At 44.2% G+C, this 11385-nt stretch overlaps 1 protein-coding gene across 1 annotated transcript; it reads left to right on the top strand.

The window, feature by feature from the left end:
- Positions 1-2930: 2930 nt before the first annotated feature.
- LOC139543788 (sulfate transporter-like) lies at positions 2931-11043 on the top strand. Its single transcript, XM_071350204.1, has 3 exons — positions 2931-4553; positions 5657-6304; positions 6528-11043. The coding sequence occupies exons 2-3, from the start codon at positions 5711-5713 to the stop codon at positions 8049-8051; spliced, it is 2118 nt and encodes a 705-aa protein (XP_071206305.1). The 5' UTR covers positions 2931-4553; positions 5657-5710; the 3' UTR covers positions 8052-11043.
- Positions 11044-11385: the final 342 nt, after the last annotated feature.

The raw sequence follows: 11385 nt of genomic DNA, 5'->3' as shown, positions 1-11385 counted from the left end.
GCCGAATACAACAGGTATTTTACCTTACAGTGAAATGCTTACTTACAAGCCCCTAATCAACAATGCAGTTTCAAAAACAAAAAAATATAGATGAGGATGAGAGATAAAAGTAAAAAGTAATTAAAGAGCAGCAGTAAAATTACAATGGCGAGACCATATACAGGGGGGTACCGATACAGAGTCAATGTGCGGGGACACCGGTTAGTTGGGGTAGTATGTACGTACATGTAGGTATTAAAGTGACTATGCATAGATGACAACAAGAGAGTAGCAGTGGTGTAAAGAGGGGAGGGGGGGCAATGCAAATAGTCTGGGTAGCCATTTGACTAGATGTTCAGGAGTCTTATGGCTTGGGGGTAGAAGCTGTTAAGAAGCCTCTTGGACCTAGACTTGGCGCTCCTGTACACCTTGCCGTGCGGTATCAGAGAGAACAGTCTAGGACTAGGGTGGCTGGAGTCTTTGACCATTTCTAGAGCCTTCCTCTGACACCGCCTGGCATAGAGGTCCTGGATGGCAGCAAGCTTGGCCCCAGTGATGTACTGGGCCGTTCGCACTACCCTCTGTAGTGCCTTGCGGTCGGAGGCCGAGCAGTTGCCATACCAGGCAGTGATGCAACCAGTCAGGATGTTCTCGATGGTGCAGCTGTAGAACCTTTTGAGGATCTGAGGACCCATGCCAAATCTTTTCAGTCTCCTGAGGGGGAATGAGGGGTTCTGTCTTGGTGTGCTTGGACCATGTTAGTTTGTTGTTGATGTGAGTACCAAGGAACTTGAAGCTCTCAACCTGCTCCACTGCAGCCCCATCGATGAGAATGGGGGCGTGCTCGGTCCTCTTTTTCCTGTAGTCTACAATCATCTCCTTTGTTTTGATCACGTTGAGGGAGAGGTTGTTGTCCTGGCACCACACGGCCAGGTCTCTGACCTCCTCCCTATAGGCTGTCTCGTCGTTGTCGGTGATCAGGCAACTGTTGTGTCATCGGCAAATGTAATGATGGTGTTGGAGTCGTGCCTGGCCGTGCAGTCATGAGTGAACAGGGAGTACAGGAGGGGACTGAGCACGCACCCCTGAGGGGCCCCCGTGTTGAGGATCAGCGTGGCGGATGTGTTGGTACCTACCCATACCACCTGGGGGCGGCCCGTCAGGAAGTCCAGGATCCAGTTGCAGAGGGAGGTGTTTAATTCCATGGTCCTTAGCTTTGTGATAAGCATTGAAGGCACTATGGTGTTCAACGCTGAGCTGTAATCAATTAATAGCATACTCACATAGGTGTTCCTTTTGTCCAGGTGGGAAAAGGCAGTGTGGAGTGCAATAGAGATTGCATCATCTGTGGATTTGTTGGGGCGGTATGCAAATTGGAGAGGCACACACCTGTCTATATGAGGTCTCACAGGATGACGGCGCTGATGTCAGAGCCATGACCATGCCATGAGGTCAAAGGCACTGTCCGTAAGGCTCTGAGACAGGATTGTGTCGAGTGCACAGATCTGGGTCAGGGTAGTAAAACATTTCTGCCGCATTGAAGGTCCCTAAGAACACAGTGGACTTCAGCATCAGGCATTAAATGGTAGAAGTCTGGAACCTACCAATACATCGTCCTAGAGCTGCAGTCCAGCCAGACTTGAGCAATCGAGGGAGAAGGGCCTTGGTCAGGGAGGTGACCAGTGAACCCGATGGTCACTCTGACAGAGCTCCAGAGTTCCTCTGTGGAGATGGGAGAACCTTCCAGAAGGACAACCATCTCTGCAGCACTCCACCAATCAGGCCTTTACGGTAGTGGCCAGATGGAAGCCACACCTCAGTAAAAGGTACATGACAGCCCGGTTGGAGTTTGCCAAAAGAACTCTCAGACCATGAGAAACAAGATTCTCTGATCTGATGAAACGGAGATGGAACTCTTTGGCCTGAATGCCAAGCATCACGTATGGAGCAAACATGGCTCCATCCCTATGGGGAAGCATGGGGGTGGCAGCATCATGCTGTGAAGATGTTTTTCAGTGGCAGGGACTGGGAGACTAGTCAGGATCAAGGGAAAGATGAATGGAGCAAAGTACAGCGAGATCCTTGATGAAACCTTCTCCAGAGCTCTCAGGGCCTCATACTGGGGTGAAGGTTCACCTTCCAACAGGACAACGACCCTACGCACACAGCCAAGACAATGCAGGAGTGGCTTCAGGACAAGTCTCTGAATGTCCTTGAGTGGCCTTGATCTTGAACCCGATAAATCATCTCTGGAGAGATCTGAAAATAGCTTTGCAGCAACGCTCTACATCCAACCTGACAGAGATTGAGAGGATCTGAAAAGAAGAATGGAAGAAACTCCCCAAATACAGGTGTGCCAAGCTTGTAGCGTCATACACAAGAAGACTCACGGCTGTAATCGTTGCCAAAGGTGCTTAAACAAAGTACTGAGTAAAAGGGTCTGAATACTTATGTAAATGTGATATTTCATTATTTTTTTTATTATACATTTTCAAACACTTCTAAAAACCTCCTTTTGCTTTGTCATTGCTGATTGACGAGGGGGGAAAAAAACTATTTCATCCATTTTAGAATAAGGCTGTAAACGTAACAAAATGTGGAAAAAGTGAAGGGGTCTGAATACTTTCCAAATACACTGTATAGGTTTTTCAATAGGTATTTTTTTGTCTGGAATGAATGGTATACAAACTGATGATGAGCAGTCTTGTGTTGCACATGAAACAATAACAATATACACATTTCAGTAATTTAGTACTGTTACTCTACTGAAGCCTGTTAGAATGCAACGTCTTCAGCCCACCAACAATGGTGCCATTCACACACAGCCAAACAAAGCAAAAACCTAGACGAAGTGAATAACTGATTAGTGAAAAAGCCCTCTTTAGTTTGCATGTAAGCTATTCCATTATAAAAGGCTATATAATATCATTCTACACACAAAGATTACTCCATACATGTAGTTTATTATGTTTACACCGCTTCTATTTCATATTGATGATCCAGACCTTTTGGAGGGTATGTTTCAACTAAACTGGTCAAACAGAGTGATAAGTTATGGTGTATGCCAAGACCTGGCACAAATCAATTCACACACATCTCACAAGACCTCACTGGACAACGTTTGACTTAATTCATCTGCATATTATGTCAAGGGCCATTGTACAACTTCTCCCTCATGGCACAATAGTGGAAAGACCAGACGACACACAGTCTGTCTTGTGATCCCACCCTGGAGTCATGCCATATCACAATGGGATTTCACATGTGATTTCAAGCTCGGGCATTCTTTAATATTGGGTCCACAGATATGACATCACTGCAGGTCACGAGACAGGAACTATTAGCTAGTCACAGATCGATTTCTGTACCATAACACTGAGCACAATGGGACTTCATATAGCAAATTTGGAGTGATGTGCTCCATGGCTTAATTGGCTAAGTCTTAGCCAATGACATAGCTAGAAACCAGGAACACAACTCATAATCTAGTAGTTCATTAATGATGACTAATATGCAATGTAGAAGTAAAAAAGAATGTGTGAACACGTATTTACCTTTAAAGGCAAACCTTACTAAACCCTAGGCCTCTGGAAACAGGACATTCAGTCAAATGCAAATAAAATCTAGTTCTAAAAAAACATGTACATTTCCATATTTGACACATGATGACAGATGTATTAATGTATGTAATACATAATAAACTGAGAACAGGGATCAGTAATCTGGTGTCAAGTCAATAGTGAACGAACCCCTATCTTATTGCTGTGTTGTAAGACAATCACCAAACCAGGTCACTGTGTCAACTGGAACTACTGCATGTTAACAGTTTGTGACCCTTCTTCTTCAGTTTCCGTTTGTGACCCTTCTTCTTCAGTTTCCGTTTGTGACCCTTCTTCTTCAGTTTCCGTTTGTGACCCTTCTTCTTCAGTTTCCGTTTGTGACTCTTCTTCTTCTGTTTCCGTTTGTGACCCTTCTTCTTCTGTTTCCGTTTGTGACCCTTCTTCTTCTGTTTCCGTTTGTGACCCTTCTTCTTCTGTTTCCGTTTGTGACCCTTCTTCTTCAGTTTCAGTTCGAAAATTAACCAGATCCCAGGTTAGGTCTGAATATTAACAGATAGATAAGCCACACCAGCCAGTAAACGATTGACTTTTGTTACCCTATTGCCCGGAACCTAACTAGATTGCCAAGGGAGGCCTTGCTTCCACTTTATGGACAACCCAAAAGGAGACATTGGCCCCACCCCCCCACGCTGTCCAGCCTATGGCAATGATCAGTGTCAGGACAAGGGTCGCCCTTATCGCTATACTCATCCAACATAGACTTGCGACAACACCCTTTTTGTCATTCTACTCCGGGGTAGCAAGAGAGGCATGTGTATGACACTGCCAGAGAGACAGGAGAGACAGGAGAAGAGAAAAGTAGAGAGAGAGCATGTGACACTCACATGTTGGCTGTGAGGGAGAACACTGATAGCGGTGACTATTTTTAGGTGTACCTGTAGGTTACATGTTCCTGACTACAGAACTTTGACACAAAATTTGCATTCCTCTTTGGGTTGGCAGAACGAAGTGTGGGTGAGTTAATGTTTTGCCTCAGCCTGAACATTGGTAGAATAACAAGTAGCCTACGTTTGTAACCTATGTGTGCCATTTCATGCATTTAATGTGTTTTAAGACAGGTAAACATAGAGCATCTAGAGGAGGGTCTAAAAATGATTTTTGACCTAAAATTGCTATTACTATTTGAGTCCCGTTAGTGCAGTTAATACATGAGGGGTGGGTGTTGACTTTGGTACAAGAAGAAGAAGCAGGAATCAAAGCCCATCAGACAGCTGTAATGAGGTTATGATGGGACACCACGATAAGACTTAATCTTCTGTTTACTGCTACCGTAAAGGGTTATCATCCCACCGGGCACAACGTCTTTTGCACGTTGGTTCAACCTAAGTTCATTGAAATGATGTGGAAACAACATTGATTCACCCAGTGTGTGCCCAGTGGGACAGTTATCTACTGCATAGTTTAGGCTTCTGAAGACATGATAAGACATGATGAGATCTATGGTGAATGTCTGGATCACTCATTCATCTCAATCTAGAGATGTTCAGACTGTCCACAGTGGGAAATGTAGGAATTTCTTTCTTTCTACTGATATCATTAGAGGCATGCTTTGATGCTTGATATTTCCGGTTAGGTCGCATTTAAAATATATTGGAGTTTTAGAATGTTTGTCAATACATTGTCTGCGTTTGTCTTTGAATTAAGGGGCAATCTGAGATGGGTTGATAGATGGGTTGCCTAAGACACCTGTATATTTTCACTGTGGTCGTTGAGTAAGTGTTGCCACGGTTATCACCATTCAGGTAAGACCCAGATGCAGACAACGTCAAAGTAACAACAGTTACTCTGTTGTAATCTCTCACAGATCCCGACATGTTTATTTCTTTTCAATGTTTTCATTTTCACTAAATCACTACTTGACTGAACCTCTGTTACAGTTTCAATGATATAATAAATGCATCAAAGTTTAACGAGAGAACTATGAGTAATGCAACACCCCTTGAATTCAAATGCTAGTTGGGAAGGTGTTTAATCATTGTTTCCTTCGGGGAGGACACACTATCTAATGATCAAAGAGTGTCATGATGAGTGAAGATTCTCTGTCTGATTCATTCCAGGAGCTCAGCTAAGCACCCCACCACCACCCCCACAACCCACTCCTTTCAGAGGCCATGGAGGAAGCCAAGGTCACAGAAGTTCCCTACCTGGAGCGGAGGGTCCGGCAGCGGAAAGAGCCCATGACCCTTCTGAAGACCAAGCTGAGCCGTAGCCTGTCCTGCTCTGTGCCCAGGGTCAAGAACACCTTGACTGGGTTCTTCCCTGTGGTGCTCTGGCTTCCCAAGTACCAGCTGAAAGAGTATATCTGGGGTGATCTCATGTCAGGCCTCATCATAGGCATCATCCTGGTCCCTCAGGCCATCGCCTACTGCCTGCTGGCTGGAGTGGACCCTATCTATGGCCTCTACACCTCCTTCTTCGCCAACATCATCTACTTCTTCATGGGGACCTCCAGGCACGTGTCTGTAGGCATCTTCAGTCTTATGAGCCTCATGGTGGGCCAGGTTGTGGACAGAGAGGTGTATATGGCAGGGTTCGAGCTGGATGACACCAAAGCAGCCACCGTAGATGGATTCTTAAATGTAACAGGAGACTCAGACAGCTCAGCCGCCAACCTGACAATAGGCGCCTTCGGCATGGAGTGTGGGAAAGAATGTTATGCCATCAGCATCGCAGCAGCCTTGACGTTTTTGGCTGGGATTTACCAGGTACAGTTTCAACTACGCTGATTGATTCAGCACTCTCATAATTGCTTTCAACATGTAGTGGAACAGATTTCAACATGTAGTGGAACATATGTAAATCAGTTAGACTTGATAACCCATGTCCTAAACATCATAAATTACCTCACATCAAAGATGACTGTGCTGAATATTGACCTTTAGATTAGATTAAATTAACTATCTGATAAACATGGTTGCCTCCTTCCAGGTATTGATGGCTGTGTTCAGACTGGGCTTCGTCTCCGTCTACCTCTCTGCTCCCATGCTGGACGGCTTCGCCACAGGCGCATCGTTCACCATCCTCACCGTCCAAGCCAAGTACCTACTGGGGCTCAAGATCCCTCGCCACCAGGGCTACGGCACTGTGGTGGTCACCTGGATCAATATCTTCAGTAACATCCAGAACACCAACTACTGTGACCTCATCACCAGCGTCATCTGCATCTCCGTCCTGGTGTTGGGGAAGGAGCTCCAAGATCGCTACAAGGATCGTCTGAAGATCCCTCTGCCCACAGAGCTGGTAGTGGTGGCGGGCGCTACACTGGTGTCCCACTTTGTAGACTTCCACGGACGGTACGACTCCAGTGTCTCTGGTGCTATCCCCACAGGCTTCATCCCCCCTAAGGTGCCCAGTTTTGGTCTGATGCCCCGGGTGACCTTCGATGCCATCCCACTGGCTGTGATCAGCTTTGCCTTCACGGTTTCCCTCTCTGAGATGTTTGCCAAGAAGAACGGCTACACCGTCCGGCCCAACCAGGAGATGTTGGCCATTGGTTTCTGTAACATTATCCCATCCTTCTTCCACTGTTTCACCACCAGTGCTGCCCTGGCTAAGACTATGGTGAAAGACTCCACGGGCTGCCAGACTCAGGTCTCCAGCATTGTAAGTGCCTTTGTCGTTCTCCTGGTCCTGCTCTTCTTCGCCCCCTTCTTTTATTCCCTCCAGAAGTGCGTCCTGGCCTGTATCATCATCGTCAGCCTGAGGGGAGCTCTCCGAAAGTTCAGAGACGTGCCCAGTAAGTGGCGCGTCAGTAAGATGGACGCTGTTGTCTGGATGGTGACTATGAGTGCCTCAGCTCTGATCAGTGTGGAGATGGGGCTGGTGGTTGGGGTCGTTTTCTCTATGCTCTGTATCATCGTCCAGACCCAGAAGCCCAAGGTTTCTCTGCTGGGACAGGTCCATGGCACTGTCTACTACGAGGATTTGGAGGAGTATGAAAACCTCATGTCCCTCCCTAAAGTGAAGATCTTCCGCTTCCAGGCCCCGCTCTACTATGCAAACAAGAACTTCTTCCTGAAGTCGCTGTACAAGGCCGTGGGCGTGGAACCCTTCCTGGAGATGACCAGGAGGATGGAAGCAGAGAAAAAATCTGAAAAAATGGCAGCGAAGGAAGCCGGGAGAGACGACAAGACTAAGGGAGAGGTGAATGTAGGGCTGGTGTCCAGAGAACTTGACTTCCACACTATCATCTTAGACTGCTCTGCCATGCCCTTCGTAGACTCCACAGGGATGCAAACCTTCAAAGGGATCATTAAAGACTATAAGGAGGTGGGTGTCACAGTGCTGCTAGCAAGCTGTAATACAACGGTCGTAGATTCTCTCAGACAAGGCTCTTTCTTTGGGAAGGCTGACAAAGACATGGAACGCTTGTCATTCTATACTGTACACGCTGCAGTTCAATTTGCCAATGACAGGGCAACATCTACATTTATTGGTGACTCATTGGTGTAGACCAGAGCCGTATATATCCAAATAAATGGATATGTAAATAAATGGCTCTGGTCAGGGATGGATTGGCCATCTGGCAATTCTGGAAAATGCGAGATAGGCTGGACAATTTTTTTGTTGGGTGGCTTGGTCAAAATTGACACACACACAACATTTTTTTTATATCAAATAAAACAATCAAAAAGGTGACATCTCCGGCGGTCCATGGGGCTGGTAGCCCTTCACACTCACAGCCTCTGTCATCCCCTATACAGGTTGAAAAGGGCAGATTTGGTCACTCATAAGCACCTACATCTGAATGCAGTGGATGTACAGTAATGTACTATATATAATGTCAGAACTCAAGCTCTTTACTTTACAGCTCACTTTACAGCCCTGTGTGGGATTCAACAGACAGTCGTTCTAAACATGTGTACCACGCACAACAAAAAGATGCCCCCAATCTCTCCTGATAATTGGGCTAGTAGTTAAGCAACATTTTTGTGGTCTGAGTGTGGGGATGCTGTAAATTGAGAGGAGTCGATGTGTTCTGACAGATGACACATGGAGGATTATAATAAATACTGCTTTGATGTCATACAAGCAAACCACACACCCATAAGTCCAAATGTTCACTTCACATTTCCATATTTGAAAACTGATGTAATTTACAGTATCAACAATTATGATAGCTATATTTGATGTACAGTTACAAGGATGACAAGCGTCATACCCTGGGTTGTCCTGAACAGAATGTTTGTCATATTGTGAAGAAAATTTGCTGCGGAACACACACTTGAATGACTCCATTCTATGCGCACCAAAATTACAATCTGTTTGTCTGAAGTGCCTTGTGAAAGCCGAACACTGTAAGATCATATTTTATAACTAGTCATGTTGGCAATAGAACAAGCTTTCAAATGATGCCCACCTGACCCAGATTGGGATTTATAATGGAACAACAACAGTAATTGTGTGATGGTGGGGACGCAGGGCTGTGTTCCAAACAAAACACTGTAAGTGTGCTTGCTTCAGTTCCTCAACGGCAAAGCTAGGAGCCCTCAAAAAAGCACCTTTAAGTCGAAGGCTCTTTCCTTGTGTCATAAAAGTGCATTGAAATTACTTAGGTACTGTGCAGAGTTTGGAGAGGTGTGTGTCCACTTGAAGACACCAGTTAGACCTCTCACTCAAACCCTTGTAATAATGTTTGCACCTACCCCAAAATTGCTATGAATATTCGTATCATGTTACTGAGTGTATTCGTTATCAACAAATGCAGCGAAAACTACAGTAAATGTAAAACGCACATGAAATCAACAGCGTAATGTTTGGATTTGTTTGGTCTTGTGTCAGGTGAACTGTTGTGTTCTCACCTTTGGTCTGATCATTTCTTTCAATTGATACCATGGTCATGCATATACTTTTTATATTTCTTCTGTTAGAAACTATCCATATAGGTGTAAAGGGTTAAATATGTACTAAGCAGAAATCTCTCCAACATTTCCTGGTTGCTAAAATTCTAATAGTTCACCTAATTTCAGTTTGTGACAAAATAAGCAAGTATAGTGTAGAGAATCATTGTACAATCTGTGAAATATATTTTCCATAACCAAAAATATAAAAGTATTTTCAGCTGTTTGAAGTTGGTGTATAAAACCGAAAGTAAAAGACACAAAAACAAAATGTAAGAACGGGAAGCATAGAAATGGCGCTCATAGAACAGATCTACTGCTTCTTAGACTTGCTTTCAATAAGAATGACAAATCTATAACTCACATTTCTATCAAATGTGCCTTTGGTTATTCTGTGGGCAAGGGCCGGCCCGCTTTTCTGATCGGCTGGGCTGAGGTCACGCAAACTCACATTCAAGGTCAAACGTGGCATCAGCAAAGAGACCTTCTCCGACTCTGTCATAAGTTATACAGCCAAGATCATGGATTGTAAAAAACGGAAAGGTGTTTATAAACGTAGCAAGAGCAAGTTGTACATTGTCACCTGACTCAAAACGTCCTATTTTTTGCGCGGCTAAACGATTTGGTCAAACAGTAAAGTGCATTATCCTCATGATTCCTGTAATGAAAGTGTCTGCCATGTGCCTGTGCCCTCGCTGGTGTCTGCCTCCGTGATGAGCACTCTCTTCTCCCCCATGCGCTCGATAAAATTTTTTTTTTAAATGCTTTGGAAGCTTTGTGCCCTTCGCCCCCTTCTTCCTGTCGAAGGGAGGAAGGTCTCTGGTTTCTGTAGGTATAATTTGATTTTAAACAACCAACATGTACGCGTTCATGAAAGACTCAGCTTTCGATGGTGGGGTCAACCATTCGGACGCTACAGACAGAAGTTGGCACATCAGTGGCACCGACTTCAGATTATTTTTGGGGGGGATGTCTCCTGGTCGGACAAACACCGCTGTAACTCTGCCTCCTCCCACCACAGATGCGGAAGACCAACACAGGTGGATTGAGACGCAGCCCATGCAAAAAAACAATATCTCTAGCTTAAACAGAAGGATCTTGTTTATTATGCTAATGGTGTGTGTGGGGGGGGGGGGGGGGAGTGTTATTTGAATAATAAAACTAGCAAGCTTTTGTACAGTGATGAATGTGTCAGTGATAATGCTATCCACTGGATGTTTTATAGGGGATTTATGATTGACCATCCAATTACTAATCAAGGGAGAATCAATCTATTTTATGTTTCCTTTTGAGTTTGACCAGGACAGATTCACCATAATATGTTGATGGTGACTTCACCAGTTATTTTGTAACACACAAACTCCAGTTTCTATCCCAACAAGGTGCTGGTATCTAAAGATTTATAATAGAAGTTGATGTTTCAGATGAACTTTTAAAGTTTGGTATCTTATCAAATTATTCTTAAAATCGTATTTTATATTACTTTGTACAGTTGTTGGTGGTTGAATGTTTTTTATATACTGTGCATCTTAGTTATCAATAGAAACAACGGTATTGTATAAAGTATAAGTAAATTCATTGTTTAATAAACTACTACAATACTAGCTATGTGTAATTTAAATTACTAATGATTTTGAGACTATGAAGTTATATTGAATGTTAGTCCTTTTCAGTTGCCAATTCACTTGACAGCGGGTGTCAATGATTAACTGGCAACATAACAGAATGCAGCAATGGAACAATTCCTCTGTGCTCAGCCATTACAGGCTTACTACCGTTTAGTCATTTCACAATTTGCTGTGTCAGTTTGACAGAAATAATCGTTTACTTTGATCATTGGCATGAATTATGCTGACTTTTCATATTGCAGGTTCAAACATCACTCCAGAGCACTACAGACATTGATTACAATGTGAGCTTTCCTGACTCTTTATTCAACATGATTG

The sequence above is a fragment of the Salvelinus alpinus genome, chromosome 18, assembly GCF_045679555.1.
Source record: "Salvelinus alpinus chromosome 18, SLU_Salpinus.1, whole genome shotgun sequence".
In the NCBI taxonomy this organism is placed as follows: domain Eukaryota; kingdom Metazoa; phylum Chordata; class Actinopteri; order Salmoniformes; family Salmonidae; genus Salvelinus; species Salvelinus alpinus.
Note: the sequence above shows the minus strand (reverse complement) of the source record. Positions and strands in the feature narration are given on the sequence as shown.

Coding starts and splice junctions, on each gene's coding strand:
- LOC139543788 (XM_071350204.1), top strand. CDS start 5,711: ATGGAGGAAGCCAAGGTCACAGAAGTTCCCTACCTGGAGCGGAGGGTC. Junction 6,305..6,527: donor TTTTGGCTGGGATTTACCAG/GTACAGTTTCAA, acceptor GCCTCCTTCCAG/GTATTGATGGCTGTGTTCAG.